This window comes from Mytilus californianus, unplaced genomic scaffold, assembly GCF_021869535.1.
Source record: "Mytilus californianus isolate M0D057914Y unplaced genomic scaffold, xbMytCali1.0.p SCAF_4, whole genome shotgun sequence".
In the NCBI taxonomy this organism is placed as follows: domain Eukaryota; kingdom Metazoa; phylum Mollusca; class Bivalvia; order Mytilida; family Mytilidae; genus Mytilus; species Mytilus californianus.
The window spans coordinates 36,832,356-36,858,206 of NW_026262690.1; the positions used below are offsets into that span (position 1 = coordinate 36,832,356).

General features: G+C 31.8%; 1 protein-coding gene and 1 long non-coding RNA gene across 9 annotated transcripts in view; both read right to left on the reverse strand.

Moving 5' to 3' along the window:
• Positions 1 to 25,851, reverse strand: part of LOC127737986 (uncharacterized) — a 113,433-nt gene that overhangs the window by 9,835 nt on the left and 77,747 nt on the right. For 5 of the 8 annotated variants that reach the window (XR_007999901.1, XR_007999902.1, XR_007999899.1 and 2 more), the window contains one exon: positions 17,858 to 17,946. The exons of 2 other annotated variants lie outside the window; for them this stretch is intronic. This is a non-coding gene — a long non-coding RNA (uncharacterized LOC127737986). Of the gene's footprint in view, positions 1 to 17,857; positions 18,078 to 25,851 lie in introns of those variants that run through there. One more of the 8 variants, XR_007999898.1, reaches the window with a different exon arrangement.
• On the reverse strand, positions 10,695 to 13,931 carry LOC127737981 (transcription factor Sox-2-like). Its single transcript, XM_052248951.1, has one exon. It carries the CDS (start codon positions 12,505 to 12,507, stop codon positions 11,545 to 11,547), a length of 963 nt encoding a protein of 320 aa, XP_052104911.1. The 5' UTR covers positions 12,508 to 13,931; the 3' UTR covers positions 10,695 to 11,544.

Genomic DNA, 25,851 nt, shown 5'->3' on the forward strand with positions numbered 1-25,851 from the left:
CTTTATGTGCCATATTTCTACACAGTAATAATATGAAACCTTGTACATTTTGTGACATCAAAGAATCCCTGTAAAATTACTCTTTCCACAGTACTTTGTTCATTCTTTGTAATTCGGTTCAAATTTTTGTTTATAGTGATTTTTACATTTTGATCAAAGACTATTTTACCCATAAGAATTATATTATTTCATTATTTTAAAACTTGTCTTTGACAATTAAACCGATGACAATAACTCATTCTCTAGGAAATTGACAAGAACAATTGATTCTGCAATAATTTGAGTTATCCGCCTTATTTCCCGACCAGCATCCTATTCAACCAATTAGCGTACAATTAAATCTTAATGATAGGCCCTTATTGCTACAGATTGGAGGATGAAATTGATTCCAATCTCGCCTAACACGGTAATTACCATCTAAGCATGTCAATTTCAATCATTGTTTTATCATCAATTAATTATCGGGCTTGAGGGAAGACAACTCTACAAATGAATTGATCGCTGAGGACGAAACACTTAATAAACTTGGATTATGTTCGTTGACTGGTGTTATTAATGATCAGATGTGTATCTGATAGCCTAAGCAACCAAATGGTTGGTTCAATATGAGAGAAGATCAGAGATATGTAGCTATGTTTTTGCCAATCTGAAGAACAATTACAGTGGGTTTTCTATCTAAAAATAGAATTTCTGAAAAGAGAAAACAGACTTTGCGTAGATATTACCCTTTTCAAGATTTCTTCCAGTAACTAGTAATCGATTGAAAAAAATGTTTTAAATCGTAATATGTTTTGGTTTCGCTTATCAAATGGAAACACCAAAAGATGTGGAAAAATGATTAACATAAAAATAAAAAAAATAAAAGTGGGAGTATAATCAATCGGCTTCGGCAAAAAGTGTTTTGATTGTAAAGTAAATTATTAAATGACCATCTATCGCCAATCCAAAAAGTTGACAAAGTCTTGGTAAGATTTCTTCAAAAGTTTCCTTCTATGTTATAATAGTTTACCCTTAGTTAGTGACAAAGGAAATAATACAGGTCATCATGATGATGTACTTTACTTTATTTAATGGCGTAATCGAAACATTTTTGACGAAAATCAGTGATTACAATTTTAACCACGGCGACATTTTGACGGCTAAACGTTGGAGGTCAGTTAAAGCAAGCAAGCGGAAAACCATTAGATACTCCTGAAACCTTTCCATGCAAGGACGTTCGGAAGGTATCGGTGACCTTCGATCTGAAATAATCCGTCTTAAACGACAGAAGAAAATATCAAGTTTCCAAAATATCTTTAAAATCAACGTTTTCTGACGTTGTGATATGTTGAAGGTAGTCATTGTTTAAAATTGTCACGATAACTTCATATCTAAGTAAAGAGAAAAAATGTTAATTAAACAATTACATGAGAAATCTCTTAAGAATTCTCAAGAAGATATTTTTGAATTTCTTAAAATATACATTACATCACACAAACAAGTGTGTATATGTATAAAAACAAAAGAATAATTTCTAGGGTGATGACTGAAAACTTGTCTTCTTCATTTTTAAGAGTTTGTGATTTTTAAATGATTATAAAAAAATGTGGTAGACTATCGTCCACTGCATTGCATTGCACCTGTTATAAAACACCATCCAGGTGATTCTAATCTGTCCACTATGACTATCTGATTGATGCACCTCTTATATGATCCGCTTCTTGACACGTCATATATTTAAGTTTTATATATTCTGGAATTAAGTTTTGTTTTAAATTTTAGTTTCAAGTTTACTTGGTATTCGTCATATATTTACATAATATAACCTTCAACTAAGTTTGTTTATTCAGTAGTACTGTGTGTACATACGGTGTAAATTAATATGTGCAAAGGCTTTTAAGTTTTGGAGTAGCAACATGTCGCATTTTATTTAAGTCTTTTTATAAATACTCCACTTTTCAAATATATCTTCTTAATTTAAATTTCACACTGTCAACATTATCTCGTCATTTTCGAATTGCATTCATATTTCCTGTTTTTCATTTCCTTAATGCTTTCATATAGTTCAACTTTATTAATATGATTAAAGATAATTTCCATTCTCTGCCTTGAAAGATCTCCTTCCAATAAAAACTATCATACAACCAAGGGACAATTGGTTAATTCTACTATAGCACATCCTTTTGTTGGTTGTCGCTCTCGTAAGCGCTTCTGTCGTAAACCGATCTGTTTCTGTATTGTAGTAGTGCATCCGTCGTAATGACGGCTTCCATTGCGAGGCTATTGTTAAGATATATAGACAAATTTAGAAAAGCGTTTTATGGTGTTGTAAACAACCACTGTGTGTATATTCAGAGCCATTACAAGTAGAATGTGAAAAATTGTCATTCAAATGAAGGTGAAAATTGTATTGTACGGCATGTATCAGTTAATGCGTTTTACAATAAAACGACATAATGTGTTGCTTTTGTTCACATCTTATAAATGCTTCTCTTATGAATATTTGCTAACCAAGTGTACAAATTGATCCTAATAAAAGATTATGATACTATTGTATGTAACTGTATTACTGACCTAGTGAGTGAAAATAAAGTCTTGTGAATGAAAGAAGTTCATTTAAGGATAAACTGCCTTTCAGATCTACTGAATAAAAGGTCTTTTGAAAACTTAATTTGTATACTTGGGATTTAATTAGGACGTCTATTTAGTAAATAATAACACACCATGTAAATACCTTCCAAAAGAAGAAGTACAACTTGAACATATCAGTAAATTGGAAATAGATTTTACTTCAACTGAATAAATGAATGATTAGTGTAAGTTAACTTTTTTTTTATTATTCAACAGTTTACTTGATACATAAAAATTCAAATTGAAAAAAAAAAATATATGAACGAAATAAACTGATTTCATATTATCAGATAAGTATTTTGAGTTTCGAATTCAGCTTTCTCTCTAATTCCTTATGTTGGAAAAGAAAAAAATGAAAATAATATCATATTTGGAAATAAGTTATTTTTCAACTTTCTATTTTTCAAATAAAGAAAAAATCATTACATCCATGTATGACTAAGAGATGTGTTGTACATTAATGAGACAGCAAGGAAAAGGCAAAAATAAACAAAAGACATCTTAAGGGCATGTATTTACAAATTCGGCTCCTTGTCAAGAAAAAAAAAAAAAAATCTTCATTCTTAAATATTTAACACTCCTTCCTTCCATTACTATTTTATTAGTTTTTTTTATGTAACAAATCAAAATTAACATTCATCATAAAATGTTATGTTCTGTTTGTTATGAGAACTGCACCACATAGTTTCCCAAGAAACAGTCAATTTTCGCGGATGTTGTCAATTTGTTGAAGTTTATGGATGGGTGAAGGTTTTAATGGGAACGGTAGGGGAAAATATTTTCTACGCGTAGACCGTTAACTCTGTCTCATTTTCCTATGAAATTTTAATGATTAAAACATTACTTGATGTAAAACTGAAGGGGGAATAAATCGATTGCACAATAATCCGTGGATATGTACAACCAGATTGAACATATAATTATCTACTGTAAAAATGTTAAACAGAAAGCAAGATTGGACCGCGTACTGCGAGATTGATAAAAGACTTGAATCCGTATTCCATTCCACGGAGACACCGGAAATCATCTTCGCCTGTGGTCCGCAGGATGACGTTACTGTCGTCGAGGAAAAGTACCAAGAAACCTTTTCCAAGCTTGTAGTTCGATGAGGTGACGAAGTTTAATTGAAAATTGATATTTCATATATAGTTCTTTCATTCTGAAAAGGTCCCGCTAAGCACTAAAAGTATTGAAAACTATTCCATAAGAGAAACATGTTTCTCCGTTCTAATTATCTGCAATGACATTTTTGCGACATGAAATGGCACCGAGAGGGAAAATGCCACCACAAATAGATTCCAAATACAAACAAATAGAAATTTTTCGAGTTTTGTGTCAAATGGGTTAGAACAATTGACAGAAAACTTAAATGTGATGAAATCCAACCGTCGTCAAGTCGTGTTACACTAACCATTTACTCCGTCTCTTTTGTATCTACTATTGTGGCAGTTCTTGTTTTCATTTATGACATAAACATCATAACTGACTATTTACTTGGAGTTGTACAGAGAAACAATCATCGTTTATACGTTCCAATCTTGAATGTGTTTTTATTTGATTTGGATTAGTATTCTAAGTTATACGTTACATGAAAATCAGTAGGAGACAAATCCGTGTTAAGAACAGTATATCTAGTTTTGTTGATGACCTGCGAGGACACCACAACCGGAAGACCGTGTGTGATATGTATTGGTTGGAAGCTTGTGTCAACATCAGTCGAAATTAACAACGAAAAGTACACATTATCCTAAACATGTAAACTTTATCTTGTCAATTTAAAGAAAAATTAAGCAAACGGGTTATAAATCATTATTTGAAATTGTAAACTTAGATTTACTGTCTGCATACGAGATGAGATATGAGTTTAAATTGACAATATAAAATAATAACTCCGTTTATTAGAAATACACCTTGAGATAGATTCAGTATCCAACTCAAGACAATATGTATTTACAACTGAACGAAATATTTGTGTCATGTATGTAAACTATTTTCCTTGCATGCTTTCGTTATCAAATATGACATTGTTCTGTAACGTTCCTCAAAAAAATCAGAAGTGTTACAGGATCTAATTAAAATAAACACTATATGTTTAACAAAGATACATAATTTCAACTTTATTTTTTAGACAAAAATAAATATTTCGGTAGTATATTGGTGTTATTATTATTAAAAAGAACTATAAAACCGACAACCAAATGTCTGACTGCACACCTTTAATAATTAACAAATCTACACACACCATTAACGAACGTTATACGTCTTTCTGTTCCTATGTGGTTCTTTTTGTTTACTGTACCCGAATCATAGATCATACTAAATTTGATAAAAGTCGACTGGCTACCGTTTTCTATCAGAAGCTTATACGATTAAGAGCTATATCAGAAGAATTGTAATCAAACCTCGGCCAAATTCAATCATACCGTGTATGAATGTATAACTTCTACAGGCTAACAACGAATTGTCAGATAGAATCCATGAAGATATAGAGAGCTAGAAAATCCCTCACATCACTGGTTTATTTGGAAAGATAAAATATGACCCCATTCCATTACCTTCAAATTCTTGACCACTTCATCATAGAAATCAACAGGTGTGCATTTAAAAGATATGTAGAGTAGAATAATTTGTCATTGTTTTCCCACTACCCCGCTATGATTTGTTTCCCTACTAACCAACTAGTATACCCGGATTCATACATATCAATCAAAACAACAATATTAATACAGGGGAGGCTAAATAATTATATAGAATGTATCTTTTTTATGCTTTAGTTTTACAAACAAATTGGTATTTGTTAACTGACCGATAATATGTTTTAAAATATAGTCAATTTTAATTGGAACTATAAAATTAAAAAATAAATACTCATGCACTTAGGGCACATGGTGTATACATATTGAGTAAACCTTCACAGAGACAGAGCACATGGAGTATACATATTGAGTAAACCTTCACAGAGACAGAGCACATGGAGTATACATATTGAGTAAACCTTCACAGAGACAGAGCACATGGAGTATACATATTGAGTAAACCTTCACAGAGACAGAGCACATGGAGTATACATATTGAGTAAACCTTCACAGAGACGGCAACCTAACAATACAAATTCACTTAACACAGACACATAAATTACCCAATAAATCTACAACGATGGTCAACAATTGACACAGTATCGCATTGAATCAATATAGTACCTGTGTGGGATTCAACAGAGAATAACACTGCAGTTCTGACATCAACAGCAAAATTTAGAGAGACATTTATTTGACACCGCATCGGTATCCCGGTAAGCGTGGTCGCCTTGAGCGCTAGAAGTCGTGGGTTCGATTCCCTGCCGGGTCAAACTTTAGACTTTAAAAATGGTATTTGATGCTTCTCCGCCACGCTCGTGGAATTTATAGGAGAATGAGCAAAGATTGGCTGACTCGGGGGCAGAATGTTGTGTCTGCTTAGGTCCATATGCACATTTAAACTTCTTCCAGCGTGTTGGTCTAGTACAAAGTAAAAGTATTTTTTATATCTCATTAACATGTTAGTGTCCGGAATATGCCTCTTATATCAACAATCAATCACAAAATTTCTTAAACATAGGAAGAAAATTCAATTAAGATGGAAAATTTCATGTAAAGCGCTCATTCTTGTAACATCTACCCCGTATATATGCGTTGGTTTTCTTTTTGCTAATCTGTGAAGATTAACCTTAGTATTACATCTTAAATATAAAATCTCCTTAAATATCTAGGTATGTTTCTACAAACGTCAGACCTCAAAGAAAGTATCCGATCATTTAAGAAATATAATATATATATATATATATATATATATGTACGTGCATATGTTTACTGATACTTATATTGATTGTATCCTTTTTTAATATTGGTGTTGTTTTTAGGCGTATATATAATTTATCTATTGTGTACAGTATCGTTTCTCATAACGAATCAATGCCCTTTTAAGAAAGATCGTTTACTAATATCTTGACGTTTTATATAAAAAAAATATATATATGTATATGCATGCACATGTGTGTGCGTCATGTATTCTATACAATTTAGTTTCATGCCAATATCTCACGTCAATACAGCCTAGCACCCACTATAATCCATAACTGTAACCCCTAACCATGACTTAACTTCACTTAATCATAAATTAAGGGCATAGCATCCTCTGTATATAAAGATGTATTATGTGCATAATTTCAGCCTAGATCACTAAACTGTGAAATAAGGTCAAAGCAACAACCTTCTGTTAAAAGGCATGCTATATCGTTGGATATGAGGTCCCATCTATTTTGCATTAAGGCCTCATGACCGTCAGTAGCCATTTACTAATATGATAACCTGGTGAATATTTTGAAGTAAAGTTTCATGTCAACTATATAGGAAAGATTGAAAAAGATGGACATACGCAAAAAAACAGTTGAACCTTTGCATTTATCATGTGTGTACATTAAGCAGTATTCAGTTGATATAACTAACAAGTTTCAAAGCACCTGAAACAGACGTAACAAATAAAAAACAATTACTGTCACCGGAACCCATTTATTTAGTAATGAGAATACCGATGTACATGTTTCCATCCTTCCAGGTTGAACTTTCTATGAGGAGTATTGACGACAATATGTTTATCTTGACTTTTTCGAACTAAGTTGAAAGAGCAAGACTATTCAACTCTGCTCATGTGATCCTTTTTACTAGGTCAGCATATATTACATTACATATCGCTAGATATTGAAATCATGACAAGTGTGCCCATCTCAATGCATATGCATACGAACACTTCCATACATTAATTCTAGGCGAGATATTGAAATCATGACAATTGTGCCCATCTCAATGCATATGCATATGAACACTTCCATACATTAATTCTAGGCGAGATTTTTTTTCTGTTTTTTTGTTGGGGGTATGTTCTCTCTTCATTTTTTTCTATAAGTTTGAAAGATGTTTGGAATTTTACGTATATTTGTGTCATGTTTGTAATGTTTTAACTGTATTAGGCTACTTTCTTCATGTTTTAAATGTTAAGTCGTTGATTGTTTCTTTGCAAATATTACCCAACTCTAGCAAAGTAAATTGTTAGTCTATAATAATGTTTCCAGCAGTAATTATAAGAATTTACTAGTATTCTCAATACTGAATCAAGTTCAATCTGTACCAGCGATAAAGTCGGGAAAGATAAACATTATTGAGCCTTTGGTGTATGTTATTTCAAAAATATATGCGGTCTTCTCTTGGTTATAAACATGCGTAAAACAAATCAGAAGTTTACGAAGACAGAAGAACTCAACATTTAATACTCGGAAAACCATCTCCCCTTGCATAAACTATAGTTTTGGAGAATACTCAAACCTGTCAATTGATGAGTGGTACCATATTTGTTTGGATAAGAAAAACCGTATTCCATTTTTTCTTAACGATTTTGTATTGTACTCCAAGGAAAACCGCCTTTCATAGACAATAAAATGAAGCCGACAAAACCACCAAGACCCATTATATTTTATAATCTTAACAAGAACTTTTTGGCAACGTATATTTGTTCCGCCTAAAAGAAGTTCCCTTGGAAATTTTGTTGTAAACAATGCCATAATATCTGTTCCTTTTGGAACTAATATCCTGTGCCCTTTATTCCGTTAGGAACAAATACTGTAATATTTTTTCCAGTGAAATATTGTAACTGAATATTTCTTTCACTAACTTTTATCTTGAAGGATCTTCTATTTCATTACATTTTGACCTTCCAAGTAGCACTAGCTTAGGATTAACAGATAACGCCAGAGCCTCCTCTACCCCCCCCCACCCCCAAAAAAAAAAACCAACATAATGATAAATTTTGACCGCAAGACATCACATAACTAATGACCAAGCAACACGAAATCTATTCATTACAGGGGGTCAACTTGGGTGCTCCAGAAGGGTCAGATTACAGGGGGTCAACTAGGGTGCTCCAGAAGGGTCAGCTGTTCTTGTTCCTTAAATGGTAGGCATTCTTAAAATCAGGGAGTAAGGACGATATTGTGGTAACTACACTCAATTCTTCGTTGAGTTGTCATTTTTTGTTTTTCTATATCGACTTCAGACGATGTGTAAAATTAAAATGAAAAATGTTCAAACCTATGGTGCTTATAACAAAGAATTATTTCGTTTTCATAACCAAAAACAGACTGAAATAATGGGCTAGGAACCTTTAATTATCGTGAGAAGCGTTAAAGCGTAAATTATATGGTCGATACGGGTAGACGGCCATTATTCAAGTCCTGTTGTTTTACGTTTAATTTAAACATTGCAACCAAACCTATTAAATCGGTCGAGCAAACACAAATACAGCATATGAGAAAAACTGGTAGATCAAGTAATTTTAAACCCAGGACAATCTAAAAATTACTTGGCCCTACCGAAACGACATTAGGTAGTATGAACGCATGACTAGTTCTGTCTTTCCACCTGGTGTGAATTTTGTGATTAAGTTCACCTTGGTAAAATAATAACATGCCAGGCGCTTTCTTGAGCTGAAAATTTTATAGGTTTTTCGTCCATATTATTTTAGCAAGTATTACTGAATTGGACGATTTTAATGACTAAATATACATTTCAAACGAAAACTTCAAAAGACCTAGTGAGGTGTATTAGATATTGTCGATTTCATGTTCTAATAAACGTTTATTACGGACAAACAAAATATATTTAATTGTGTATTAAAACTTAACAAAAACCTTAAACAGAAAAAGATGGCATGTTGTTCTGGTCCCGGGTTTAAAGTTTTTACTAATTAAATCGTATTTGTTGTTTTATTTTTAAGTATTCTTGATATTACTGTTGTCCGTCTACGTTCTTAATATTTTATTTAAGGGGAATCCTGAATGAAATCTTAACCGAAATGTTACCATTGAGTGATAAAACTGGGAAGACAATACTAATATCGTAATCTCATTAAAGATGATAGTGATATCATAAATCTTGTTTAACTGAAACTGTTTGATCCCAGGATTACACATTAGAAATGGTCGGCAAATGATTTTGTCGCCCAAGCGATAATGCTGCTTAGTGGTGACTGTAATTTATTGGGCAAACATGATAGATTGCAAGAAAATTAGCTAAAACAATTTACTGGAGGGGTCATATACAATATGCGAAATAGTCACCGTCTAATTAGATCATGAAATGATCCTGAGAAAGTCCAAGTATGATTTAGTATTCTAGAATCCCATACGCATTTTATTGTTTTCATGTTTCAGTAATTCTGATCATTAATGATGCATCTTAATTTGAAATTCTTTCATGTCGATTTCAACGAAATTTGCGGTAAAGTGTGGATATTTATTACAAATAGGAAACATAAAAATTAAGAGATCTAAATGGTTTTGTGTAAAGGTGTGAATGTATTGGGTGAAAAAATATGTTAGGATATTTTTGAGAGGTGAAATTACAATGAAATTTTATGAGAAAATCAAATTCCTGGATTAAAATGATTAAAATTCCGCATGAAATTTCATTGTGATGTATTCTGATTGTAATTACAGCCCAATGAGTCAAAGCCTGTGTAAATGGCAACGCACGCAGTTGTAAAGCTTAATTTCAAATTGATTTGAAATAAAAAAAAAATATTAATGTAGAATAAAGAAGAACATTCAAAATATATTCAAGAATTAAAATTTACAATTTTCAACGTGAAAATAATTTTTATAATGATACAACTGCTTGAAGTGGCATTTCACGGCACGTTTTTGTTTTATAATGTATCCCTGTCATACAAGATAAAGTCAACATTCCAAATCAGGTTATAATTTGTCATTGTATTGAAAAGACAAATTTGAAAAAACACTCAGACCTAAAACACAGGACCCTTAAGAATTGAGAAGTTGCGTTAAAAACGATTAAACATGCCATTCAAATCTAATAAAACAACTGTGAACATTCCAACCTGTCCGTTTGTATTTCTCTAACGTTCAAGAAATCGGGACCGTTAAGCGTGGGCTGCTTTTTACCAAATACATTGCAACACTTGAGTTTTAAAACTAAAAAAAAATAGCATACCTTTTTCAAGACCGGAATGACAATAATAAATTAAAGTAAGACATATTTTAGTTTTAAGATCATTTAATTCTGCTTGTTTTGCATTTTCAATTCAAAATAAACATTATCTTTATATACAAAAAAATGCAAATAAATTTAAATAGTAAACAAATAGAATTAGCAGAGACTATATATACGGACCGAACATTTGAATTATATGTATATATAAAATACGTGTATAAACTTAGTTCCAATTCCGCGTTCTACTCAAAAATATACAGAATGAAATAAAAGTTTAACAAAAAAACTAAGTAGTTTGGTTTAGTTCAAACAAAATCATTTTACCATATAAACCTTGAGCCACATAAAGTTGAAATATATTTCAAAAATTCAATTTTAAACATAAAAAAATATACGGAACATTACCACGATTTAATACATAAACAAAACAAAATCTAACCATACTTACAAACCTACTTCAAGAAAATTGAATTTACCGTGAGCAAATATATATATGTGTGGAAAATTTCCCTAAATTTGTTTGCCGAATTTCGAATTCGACTTATTATGCTAAATATTTTCTACAAAATTATCTCGTTTCAACAGTTCGTGTATAAATAAGTTTTTCACTTCTGCAATGATTGTAATAAAATTATATAGATTTATTTTCATTAATTTCAGCACATTTTTTTGCAAAATTCGCATCATATAACTCAAAATAAACATTCACACACGCACGCGTTCGTCTCATTCGATTTGTATGCTTTTCAAACATGCGACAGTCTTACAAATGTCATGGATTTCGACAATCATTCATTCAACAATGTAAAAATGATAAACAATATATATATAATGGGAAATATAATGTTTTCTCTCGCAGCACAAATTTGTAAAACAAATTAAAAAACAGAAAGTATTACATATGTGTCAGTGGCACTGTGTTATTTACCCCTGCAGCTTCCGATGACGCCGTCTGCTGATAATGTTGTTGCATAAGTCTATGGTGAGCAGCGGCACTATTTGGATCGTTGGCATCTCCCGGTAAATACATACTAATCATTTCCCGTAAATCTCCTGCTTGACGGGGTTGTCCTGGAACTTGTGGTTGATTTGGTTCCCTTTTGACGGACGGAGGAACCTGCGATGGAGACATTGAATACGGATTCATTCCTACGGACATTGTGTAGTTTGAGGTCCCATTCATATATGATGCGGATGTCATCTGATTTGCAGACATTTGTTGAGCTGGAATAGAATAATTGCCATACTGAGCTAGTCCCATTTGATTTGCCATGTGATAGGCATTTGGATCGTGCATCATATTCATCGGATATCCATTCGGCATATATCCATTCATTCCGGGATACATTCTGTTTGGATCAGACTGCAGCTGTCCTCCACTGCCGGGCATACCGGGTAAAGCATACTTGTCTTTCTTCATGAGGGTCTTTGTTTTCCTGCGAGGTCTGTACTTGTAGTCCGGATGGTCCTTCATGTGAATTGCCCGAAGACGTTTAGCCTCGTCTATAAACGGACGCTTTTCGGATTCGGATAACAACTTCCATTCAGCACCAAGTCTCTTACTAATTTCAGAATTATGCATTTTAGGATTTTCCTGGGCCATTTTTCTTCGCTGACCACGAGACCACACCATAAAAGCGTTCATGGGCCTTTTCACACGATCGTCAGCTTTCTTGTTACCAAGACCATTGTTGTTATTGTTGTGTTGTCCATTCATGTCAGGAGATGGAGGCGAATGTACTTGCTGTTGAGATGGATGTTGATGCATATTCATTCCTCCAGTTACTGGCACATGCATTCCTTGTGATGCTGGTGGTAAAGTTGTAGTTGGTCCCTGTTTAGATAAGTCACTATCCATACTATAAAATTTGAACAGTGTTCCACGTGCTTTATACAAGTCCAATACACTGATTATAATAACTGAAGATAGTCAATAGCTTTTGAATAAGTTCAAGTCCAATAAATGATAAATCTCAATACGGCTTTCACTACCAAACTATAAAACAGGTCTTATAATTTCGACTTCTTCTTATTCTTTTGGCTAATACGGTTTACTAAACAAGGGATATCGATTCGTCAGTGAAAAATAGACACTGCCCCGTCCAATCAAATTAGTTCTTTCTTAGTTTTGGCGAGTTATTCACGGTAATATTAAAAAGTGGGCGGGACTTCGCAGGTAAAGTTTATTGTCGTATCCAAACAATTGAGTGAATTCAATCATGTTGAGAATCGCTCATGTCGTGAAAAGTGGGCATGGTCTAATATTGACATGCAGATGAAAAATTATCCGTTAGATATTTTTTTACAGGTGTTGTTATTTTTATATTTCATTACATTTCAAAATATTTAAATAAATATCAAATTTAAGTTGCTCATTAATAGAAAAATAAAGAATAATTTTATTGTTTTTAATCACTTTTAAAAGGGGACCCGTCACAGTCCAATCTCTGTCCAATGGCTATCATATTTATTTTTCACAATGGTAAGGCAAATTTTGAAAAGAGTCTTTTACTAGTAATTATGTTTTTTTTTTTTTTTTGGAAAGGGGGGTGTGTGTTAAGACTTAAATAATCTCTCCCAATTGAGTGGGCAAAACAGTCGGGTATTTTTTTGCAAGCAAGAACTTAGAGCTCATCTTTTTTTCAAAAATTTGTTTTAGCAGTTGGTATGAACGTTATTCATTTTTTTCAGCTTCTGGATATAAAACACGATACATTATGGATAAAGTAGATCCTAGAAACACCTGATTCGAATTCTTATTGAACTATGCTCCTTGTAAACTCTTTTAATGGATAATAAGCATCATCTTTTTTTATTCTTACCCAGGAGCGTGTTGGAAGCTTTTGCGGACGGGTAGTGGAGGAGACAATAAATATTTTATACGGGATATAAAAAATCACTAAATAACACTCGGAACATTTTCAACTAACTAAAAAAAAGCCGTATTTTTTTATTTATTCAAATTTTCAGTGATAAAGAGGCTATATTCAGCAGAAAATTAAGACAGAGGTGTAAATTTGAGAATTTTTTTTCAATTTTTGCAAAATCAAATCAGGTTACTGTTATCCTTATCCACTGTTTACGATTTCGTACACTCATTCTAATGTACAAACGGAAAAAAAAATATCATAAAATTTTAATTTATAATTATTCTCATTATTGTTTTATCATTATCATTGTTATATCTTTTTAGAAAGAAAGGAGGTTTTCAATATGTGCCTTGAACTTCAGAGGCCTAAATAAAGTCTGTAAAGTAAATCTGTTTCTATAGTGTCTAACTTATCAGCCAACAGAAAATCTAACAAATGATCAAAAAGACAGAAGCGATTTAACTAAAATGTTGACCTTTTATAGTAGTCCGAGAAAATCATTAACAAGTCTTATGTGTAGTATCTTACAAAAAAAAAAAAACAAAAAAAAAAAAACACCTACAAGCATGACAGACTAAATGTGAGATGATTTTTATCATTTGTAAAAGTAAATGTTTTCACATGTTCTTACATCTGTAACAACCATTCATACAACATTGTATAATGTATAATTTATAATGTAACAACCATCACAATTAGAAATGCTGCTATACGCGTCATAAATTTAACTTTTTACCTTTGTCAACAACATATCTTTTCCTAAAGATCTATTCAAATTACGGCCAACTGACCTTAACTGAAAAATTGTAGTATTATCACTCAATGTTGCAATTTTTCTTATTTCTACATGCAAAAAATATCTTACCTGCCTTTTTAAAATATTTAGTAACAGATTTCTCTTTCTGTGGAATTGTTCCATTCATTTAAAGACGTAAACGGTAAATTTGTTTACTTCTTTTATAAACAGCGTGTTTAATTGCCCGCAAATATAAATATCATTCGATGTATACAAAAGTAACTCTTTATATAAGAGTAAAAGGGATAAAGTATTTATTTCTTTTGATATACATTTGTATACATGTTATAAAAGGTTTCAATTACATTTTTGTATTGTATTTTATATCTATAGTATGGAGAAAGGCAAACAATAGAACATTGAATGGCCATTGTAATTTGGTCAAAAGAGGAATCAAAAACGTCTAGTTCTACTCTGACCTTGGCCATGAGGACAATGATACAATTATAAATTAAGGAATTGACCCACATTTTAAAATATAAACATTTACACGAGCTTTTTACCTTAGATTGGGATATAACTGGCATGATCTACTTGTTGAAATGCGTAAGAACTTTGATCTGAGATGTTTATAATTACAGTTTCCGCATTTTTGGGGTGAAACATAAGAATATGAAACTTTAATATTATAATCCTGAAATATTTATCAAATATTATATTTTGACTTTACTTCTACTTTGTATTTTCTATATAAATAATTCAGCGATATATGGTAAGTAAGAATGAGTTGAAACAAACATTAGCACGTGTTGTAGAATAGTTTTATCAATAGTTTATGAAATTTACCCCCATCGCCAAATAGAGAAAGCAAAGGATTAAGGGTTTTATCCTTCATATTGTTCTTAAATCCTAGGCATCGTGCGTTGTCAACGAGATATAAAGAAATGGGGGATCTATACACAATGTTCGTTAATTACTTCGGTCAACTAAAAGTGAGTCAGCTGAGAAACTTTTCCATTTCATATGTTAAAATTGAGATCAAAGAATCGGCAATAAGTATAAACTGTATTATACATTCCACACCTGAAGAATTGGACCTTAATTTTGTATTATAGGTAGTGTCAAATACAAGATTTTATTGTTTTTCGTGACAATCTTGGTATTTATTAAATTAAAAACAATCTAAATATAACAACATTTAAACAATCGTAAAGTTTATTTCGGAATAAGCATTAAACACCACTTAATTTATTTGATTTGTTAGAAAAGAGGTAAAATAAATAATAACACACAACAGATCAGTTTACAATTATTTTTGGTGATGTTATACGTATCATTCTTGTATGCCTTATACTTTAATTCTGTTAAAACGATATTTCATAATTTCTAAAACACTATTATTTTCCCCCATAGCAGCATTTCATTTATTTATTCATTTAAAATCCTTTTTTTTTTTTAAGTTTTTTTAATTTATAACATGTATTTATATGATTAGACATGGCTTTTTTTCCAGTGACAGGCATTTCTTGGATGGAGAGTTGTCTCATTGGCACTCATACCACATCATGAAATAAATTTAATACTTATGAAATTGTTATAAAGACTATTTAATATCATTTAGATTAATTACATCAATCAAAAATTCTTCGTCTTTTTTCTTTATTTCTTTTCCTCAAATTCTGAGAAATATATGAGGAAGAACGTTGTATTTATATCAAATAAGTTTTTCTTCTGTTTGTGTTTTTAAGAGACTTTAGAATAATTGATATGGTAAGGGAAAACTATGTTATTGCGTCATAATATTTTCAAATCGTGTAATTAGAAGGAACATTCTGTATCGTGTATGTTAAGGATGAATATATAATCGTCCAGATAAATACAACTCAAATTCTTTTTTAATTTATAATTTCAAATTTTAATAATTGACGACATCTTCATATATGCCAAGTCCAATCATCTTTTTTTTCAGTCATATTCGTTTGGCATCCTCGTTTTGTCATATAAACGGAAAGTGAAAATGGAATTATATATGACAATAGTAGAAAGCGGATGCGATTAATTGATTTAGTCTAATTAACGGGTACATCTCGGTAGGAACCCCCCGGAAAATTAAGATAAAAAGTTCCTTCAATTATCAAATTATTGAGTGACAGGAAACAAACAGGGTGGAAATTAATTGAATTCCAGGTCGCAGAGTATATGTCTATTTTCATATAGGTGTGAGGTACAGTTTAATTGGTAGTAGGAAAGAATTAAATTATCTTTCACAACTAATGGCAATTTTGTCTTTATTTTACACAATTTTTCTTCCTTCCAGTGGTTGTCATATATACAAGGTAACAAATCTCAGATTGAAATCTAATTAAGTTTTTCTGTTCAAACGATTGCTTGATTGTTTTGATAAAAAAAAAAATTACACCCAAATAGTAAATGACACGGGTCCGAGTTGTCTACATTTCCTCTCAAAATTATTGCCCAGAATCAAAAATACTCTCAGAAAATAATACTCATATATATTATTGACATTTGTCGCCAATAAATGAGGATAAATTTTAATCATTTCGAACTTGCTTCATACCTGGTAGGTTTCATTAACGCAAAATGTAAAATTTGTTATAAAGTTTATTTTTTCTGTACCGATGTAATGCATTGGCTGTATGAGATTAAAGATATATATACCAAACTTATTATAAATTAAGTATATATTTTTTACCGAAAATGTCTATTACTAATATTCTAGTTTATCAATTACTGATCCCCTTTTTTTTATAAATTTGCCCAATTTAGATATGAGAGTACTAAATGAAAACATCATAAAATTTATACACCTCCCTTAGATAGTGAACATTTTTTACATTACATATATTTAAGTGTATTCTTCGTGTAGATTTTTAAAGAATGATAAAATTTTAACAAATGTATTGAACATCTAAAGTCTTGTCTTCAACAAAAGTATCTAAATAGAAGAGTACTTTTGTATGTTCAAGACCAAATACAAAACGGCTAATATTTATCAAATATTCTAGACAGAAAGAAGAAATTTAAACGCTTCTGTAATGACATGTACAAACATAGTTAAGTATTTTTCCAAATAGATACAAAGCAAAGCAGTCGTCCGTGAAATACTACGTAAAAGGTTAAGCCAGCAAATTTATCGTCGCCATCTTGGATCAACAAAATAAACTAAAGTTTTAAACATTTTTAATTTAATTTTCAGCATCTTTAAGGTAATAAGAAACCGCATGGGTGATATCGCTTTACTATATGCATGAAAGTGATTATTTTATACTGATATTCTTGGACATTTTTTCTGATGTAAACATGGTTGCTCTTATGCAAGCTTCACTCTATTGGCGTAATAAATTGTACCAAATTTAAAAAAAAATAAACTCATATGTTAAAGAGTATCAGTTTACATGCACACGGTGACAGTTTTTCTTGCAGCGTTGCGATTTATATCGAGACATGTACACCAATGTCAGATTTCACACCTGGTGCCAAGACGTAAAAAAACATACTCTTAGGCGAATGTCAGTTTCTGATTGAGCTAATATCGATTTCAATCACGACAGGAAAAGTAAACATCTAATTATAAAACTTACCAAGAGTTCAAATCATTAAATTTTCCTCATTCTTCATTTTAACATTAGTTTTTATAAAAGCATATCTATCACATTTTATCTTTTGTATCCTAAAACAAACAAACAGTATTTCCTATAATTAAAAAGATTTTAGTGGTAACATCCCTCAAAAACAAACTACTTGCTAGTTCAGAAATAAAACTCAATATAAACTCTCATGCCCCTATCAATAAACTTTATTTTAAATGGAGACTGTTCTCTTAGGCAATATAATATGTAACAGGATAAGAAAAGTCTCTTTCAAATTTCTAACAATATATTTTGTATTCAGAGATAATAGTAACAAATTCTTTTCAATATACCATTATGTTGTGTATAGCAACTACTATAGATTTTCACGGTCCGAACAATATACGTGTAGAGAGACTATGAATAGCTTTAACCACTGAACAATTGATAGTGCGCAATCTAGCCGTTAATTTGGCCTATATGAGTTCCAATGAATATGATATTTAATGACTCTACAACAAAAAGCGTATTAAGTTATGAAACTATTTAATTTGTAGCAATTTGCGACTATTTGTGCGCAAGCAAATGAGAACAAATTAAACCCAATATACTGGATCGATGATATTTAGCTAAAACTGCGAGGCTGTTTATTCGCTGTTAGCAATGTTGACATAAAATATGGACTTCTAGTAAAATTGTGGTGATGTTTATCTGGATAAAAGATCAAATGTAATTTATTTTAAATTACCTTTTAAATTCATATTATCTCTTCGATCGTGAAAATGTGAGAGACCAAAAAAAGTTTACCATAACTATTGAAACGTTTTACCAACAACAGTTTCTCAAAAAAATAAATAATTGTTTTTTAATTATCACTTTAATTTGAATTCCAAGGGGTTACCATCAAGCACTGAGAGTGCAGGCAATGATTGAGCATAAAGTGTATTTCTATATTTGATAATTAGGATATAACCATTTTACCGTTATAAGCAACTAATAGTACAATTTTAACTCAAATACAACTCTTTTTAATATACAACATAAGTAAGAAGTCATTGCAAAAGATGATATCAAGTGCTGAGAAATTGCTTGATATTGATTATTGACAGCAGTACATTTATACACAAAGACAACTAAAAGTTTGCATTTCGACAGAACTGAAAATCTCTTAGGCATATATTTATGATTTTCAGAATGGTTTTACCATCTATATCCAATTCTTAATCTAACATGGAAGAATTTTCAAACGAATTACTGGTATCAAACCCATAAAATTAATCTTTCACATATATGTATTTTATTCTTCTTGAAATATGAAAACTTTATTGTTAATTTCCAATCCTGAAAACCTCATTCATAACATAGAAATTTTGGGGAAAGTAAAACAAACCAGAGAATTTAATCTCGCATTATAAAACTTGTGTTTACAAGTACAAAATTAGTTCAGCATACTCTGTATGTGTTTAAGGGATTAAATAAATTGTTTTAAGTTATTAGCAGCCCAAGCGTTTGTTCTTTAATCCTCTCATTAGTGTGCCCCAGGTAATCCATGCTACCTGGACAGCTTTACTTTGACCTGACACGGTTGTGTCTCTAAAACACTATTTTAGGTGAGAAAATGCCACTGTCACCCTTGGGCTTTGACACCTGTGTCACCAAACTGTAATTATTCCGACTTTGATCGCTATACTTGCATTAATTAATGAATTTAATTATTGGATTAATTTTTAATTGAAATTCTTGCACTTTCGTCTATTATTTTAGCCATATGGACAAAAGAAATTGTTGACACAAACATTGTTTTGATAGGAATCAGAAATAGCGACTGAACAAATATTGTCACAAGCTCTCAAAGTATTATTTTGTTTTAATCAAATTTAACTAATGACCGACTAATGGTAAAACAAACGATCTTAAGTGCTGGGTTTAAATGCATGCTGAGTATTTTGTTCTAAGATGAAAGGTTTATATAACATGTTTTTATTCTATAAAAATGCCAAGTAGCTGAGAGTATTTTTTAAAAATAATTCATAAATAATAGAACGATAACTATCCACAAGAAACAATCGCAATAGCAGCCCATTTTAGGAATAAAATGAGATGTTTCATTTACAGTAAACCTCCAAGCAAACGTCTCCTGAATATATAGTACTTCCGTAGTAAAACACAGTTGCATATATTAAGAACAACATAAAAGGATGATAAGAAAAAAATTAGTATAATTGGTCTAAGACTTTTAGATATTATTATTTGTCCAAGAATTGGTTTAATTTAGCCAAAATGTACCATCCGTTTTCAAGTAAATTCTCCATTTTCATCTGGGTTGACCTTCTTTAATTGGTTTATTATGTATTTAGTTGTTTCCATGCTGAATATGCATAAAATACTTGCCACTGGACGTCAAACAAACAAAAATCAATTACTATATTTTACCTTATATAATTATTCCTGAATAACTGTAGTGAAAGTTATTCTTCAAGTATTTTAAAATGCTTTTAATATTTTACATTCAAATGAAACAAAGCTGTTCGCGCGAAAATCACAACAGATTTAATTTAAAAGTGGAAATGGAAAGTCCATTTATCGGTATTTATTTTTGATCCCGTTAGAAATCCCGTATAATTCCTTGATGACTGAGACATACCCTGGTTAACTAGAGACAAGCACTTCGGCACACTTCTGATGGTCATCTTCAATCACAACTGCCATCCGCTTATCTGGGCCTATACCCTTTATCGCCTAATACTGTAAGTTTACCAAAACAAAGGCTTGTCTTATTAAATATTAACGCGATTCTTGTGAATGTATTATAATTGGACGGATAATAATTTACTTTGATCAGGGGAAATCCTTTATCTTTAGTGAAACAGATAGCTTCTTATACCGGTTTTACTTATTTCTCCATCGTGATTCGGTGCCTGCATTGGAATTCGTAAATAGTTCTAGCGGGGTTACCGAACGACGTGTTGTACGGCCGCGACAGAAATGAGACCATTCGTATGATTAAGTATTTTTCGATCGTAACGACCCGTCCATACCCTGTAATTTATCAAGCATTGTCAAAATTGTTACTATTTAAATCGGGTTTCTGATTTGTACATTAGTAACACTTAACGTACGTTGTTTAGAAGGAACACAAACAGTTTTTGTTTATTTGACCATATATTTATTTACTACTGAAATGCCCAAGTAGGAAATGGTCTGGATAGAGATAGTTAAAAAAAATACATAACATACATTATACTTAGTTGAATATAAATATAAAATGAAATTCAAGTTCCAGTAGCCATTTATCCCCACCCCACGAAAAAAAAAACACTCCTATACGCGGCTACACATATTCAATAAATTGAGAACGTCAGAAATCCGTATACATGTATGAAGTGCAAATGTATAAGGGAGCTACCATTTGACTTTTATGGGGGGGCTAGGATGAAAAATTTTGTCCTGCATTTTATTTTTAGTTGTAATCTCTGTCCTGCCTTTTTATTTTTCACTCTGTTCGGTCCTGCCTTTTTTTTTAAAGTTTATCCTGACTTTTTTTTACCTAAATTGTCATCCTGACTTTGCAAGTGTCTCATCCTGCCTTTTTTTTTACTCAAAACTCCTGTCCTGCCTATTTTTTTCAAATTTCATCCTAGCCCCCCATAAAAATCAAATGGTAGCTCCCTAACCAGAAAAATAGTATCCCAAAAAACCAATTGATATACACTTTTGAAATCCTGTGATACATTCGGACATATCCACCGTAATAAATTGAGAAGACCGACCGTGCCTTTAATCCAAAAACTTTTCCCTTTTATTCCTTCTATTTTTATAATTTAAATCGTTATATCATAAAATAAGTTTATACAGACATTTTATTTATAGAATATATATGACATATAAAAACCTTGTTACAAATTTTACGGGGATAACTTCGAATGAACATATATTTATACGTTTGCGCATTGCCGGACCGGTGTTGCAAGAGAAGTGCAATTAAACAGTACAGGTTTCAGTCCAGCTCCAGATGATGAAATAATTATGCGTATGCTGAAACCTATATACTATTTTCTCTACCTTTTATGGCAACACAACACCAGCTATAGCATTGCATATCCGCCTTACCCCTCCTCTAGCTATAACTAAGAACACAGATGTGTTAGCATATATATAAATAACAAGGAGAGTTACTATGGGTGCTGACTCGAGTGAAGCTCGACAAGCTTACCATCCGGAGAACTTGAAGTCACACACGGTTGATAGTTGCGGTTGTATATTGCTCAGTCTTTTCTCTTTTCGAAGTTTTCTTGTTTGTTCGTCTATTGGTCATGGTATTGTGTTTTCTTCGACTTATTGTTTTGATTATCCTTTCGTTATGGTCTGCTGTATTTGTTTAACTAGTCAACACACTGATAGTCGGAAACCGGGTAAATTCTCTGACAAACGGTACCGCACAATTAACTCTCAATTTAAGCAATGAGAGTGTATACAATAAAATAAACAAGATAAACAATAACGTAATGTCTGAAACAATTCATGGTATACCTGAAGCATTGTATAGATTATCCTGATAACGGCATCTATATACCCTTATAACAGTTATATGTCAGGTTTAACTGTTTACCCGTGAATCTTGATGAGTAAATAAAATGTTCACAAAGTTGTATCTTGATTAATAAAATATCTCCTATACCCATCGGGGAATTTCAGTCGCTATCATTCAATTACATGCAATTATACGGCATTTGACAGTTTCAGCCATCAGAACGTCTCTAGCTTGTCAGTTTCTACAAGATTTTATACGGTATATTGACATGTTCATTGTTTTCGACACATTCTTAAATTTTTATATCTCTGAAGACGTTCTGTCAGAGAAAGCAGACAATCTGAACTGCAGGAACATTCATTCACCGAAGCAAATAATTTTCTGTGATCACCATACCACGGAATTTTAATTCTGTTTTTATTAGTATGCAAAGTATTGGAATCTTCAAACAATTATAATGTCAACTTTAAATTTTGAACCATAGAATTGAGAAATCATTTTGACAGAAGGAGAAACTTCAAACGCGCAATATTGCCGCAAATTAACTTCCGGAGAGCGTGCTACCAAGAACAGCAACTGCCGTTATTATAAAAATTAAAACAAGAAATTCATTTTATCAAAATTTGGAAACAAGATTTCGTAAATGAACATTAGAAAGCAGAACTGGAGGCAATTTTTCTATGACAAAATTGAACTATGACAACTTTTCCATGTTTAAAGTATCAAATAACAAAGCGAATAAAGTTATGGTCAGAACAATTTCAGTGCAGCTAGGATAATAATAGTCATTTCATTCTGAAATGTATAACAAATAAGACAACACATAAGGGTATAATCACAGGAACCCAGGTCAACACATATCTTTTGATTTAACCATTCGATCAGGTCCACCATTTGCCTTATAATAACTTCCTATTTCCTACGCTACGAACTTTGTAACGAAGGTGATAACTCAAATGACCAATTCTAAGTATACAGTAATAATACTAATATGCACATGTTTTCATGTGCATTACGTCAAGCGCTAACTCGTACCTCATAAAAAGTACATATTTAGCCTATTTGATTCGCTCACAATTTTAATCTATATAATTTATATCATGAATACAACTTCATGCAAACGTCTTGATGTGCAGAAGAAAAATAAAATGCATTATCTGAAGTCACATTCTACAAATATCCATTACATTATTTTGTCTTTTGGCATTATTTTACGAAAGTTTTGCGATATTAAATTTTTCAATTTTTGCGATTTTGAGAAGCAATGTATTTCTTAACTAAAGTAAAATTGAGAATGGAAATGGGGAATGTGTCAAAGAGACAACCCGACCAAAGAGCAGAAAAGCCGAAGGCCACCAATGGGTCTTCAACACAGCGAGAAAATCCCGCACCTGGAGGCGGGCTTCAGCTGGTCCCTAAACAAAAATGTGTACTAGTTCAATGAAAATGGACGTCACACTAAACTCCAAAACATATAAATGAACTAGAATTAAAAAAAACAACATACAAGACTAGCAAAGGCCAGAGGCTCCTGACTTGGGACAGGCGCAAAAATGCGGCGGGGTTAAACATGTTTTTTAATATATTTACTTGCTTGCAATCTTTTTGTCAATTATGTAACATTAAATTGTTTTAAAATTATGCTATTATCATCATTCAACTTTGCAACTGAATTAATTTCGTTTTCATAAATTCAAATGACACGATATTGTAATGAATACTAGTGAAATACATACAGCGAATTTCGTGATAAGCATATACTTTAAAGTACTCTCTTGTAATCTCTTGTATCTCACCTAAGATCTATGTCGAATATTTTGTTTCTTCCGATAAACGCATGAAAGAGATATCGTTAAGGCTGTACAGGTTGCACTCGCATTTGGAACGTCCTCTTACAGGAATGAACTCTGCTCGTTGGTCGGGTTGTTGTCTCTTTGACACATTCCCAATTTCCATTCTCAATTTTATTTCTTTCATATATACTAAAAAGCATTTTGTATGTACTTCTGAATGAGGAATTCTCCCAGTCCCAGCACATTTTGTAATTCAGCGACGTCCCAAATGTTATTCTTTTTCTTGATTATCTCTCCATCAACTTTGGGATAACCTCAATACAGATTATGTAATACGGGATATTTCAAGGGTCACCGTAAAATATAGGAATTATAAGACATTGACAATGGAATTATTTCAACAGCAAAACATAATTCGGTGAGCCTATACAATCTTTAAATCATTTCTTGCGACAGGTTAGTGCATTCTATACATTTATACCACTTTATCTACAGGATGTTTAATATACCACAAAACACAGATCAAGTTGAATTTTGGTGGCGTCACTTTAATCTTTCTCAAGATATGCCCCTTTATAAATGGAAAAATTACAAAATTTTTAGTTTTCGTTCTCTAACTTAAGTTTGCCTCAACCAAATGTTATGAAACTTATACACAATGCTTATTACCACAAAATACAGATCAAGATTGAATTTTGGTAGTGTCACTCTAACCGTTCTAGAGTTATGTCCCTTAATAAATGGAAAAATTGCAAACTTTTTAATTTCCGTTCTCTAACTTAAGTTTGCCTCAACCAAATGTTATGCAACTTATACCGGTACACAATGCTTTTTACCACAAAACACAGATCAAGTTGAATTTTGGTGGCGTCACTTTAATCATTCTCGAGTTATGCCCTTTTATAAATCGAAAAATTGCAAAATTTTTAGTTTCCGTTCTGTAACTTAAGTTTGCCCCCAACCAAACATTATGAAACCTATACACAATACGTATTACCCTTAAAACTCAGATCAAGTACAAATTTGTGTAGCGTCACTTTTATCGTTCTTGAGTTATGTCCCTTTATAATGTTGTATGCAAGCGAGGGCATCATCTATGTCCATGGGGACACATTCTCCATTTATTTTACATAAATTGTCATCCTGCCTTTTTTTGTTGTTGTAAAGTTGCTTATCCTGCCTTTTTTTTTTACTCAAAACTCCTGTCCTATCTTTTTTTTTTCAAATTTTAACCTAGCCACCCCCCAAAGAAAATCAAATGGTAGCTCCCTTATACATATATACAGGTAATCAGTGTTAGTAAGTATGAATTAATTTTTTTAATCCTTTTGTCCGTCAATCCTGTTCATATCTAAAAGAATTAAATCAGTTTGTAGAAGTTATGAGCATCTGTATTGGAATCTGCCGGATCTGGTATATTAGTGTTACTTAAAACCATAATGTATATTCATAGAAACAATTTCCACATTTAAACAAAATCTTTTACTAATGATACTGGGAAGATCCTGAACAAATTTTCAGTTTTATGTGGACAAACCCAAGTAAGAAATGACCACCTCAAAGGAACATTGATTGATTTTTGGTGTTTTAACGCCACTTTTAAGCACCGCTTTTGGGCTATTTCGTGGCGGCCAGTTTTTATTGGTGGAGGAAGCCGGAGTGCCCGGAGAAAACCACCGACC

Excerpts from the sequence above, each read along its gene's own strand:
- LOC127737981 (XM_052248951.1), bottom strand. The coding sequence starts at position 12,507 with ATGGATAGTGACTTATCTAAACAGGGACCAACTACAACTTTACCACCA.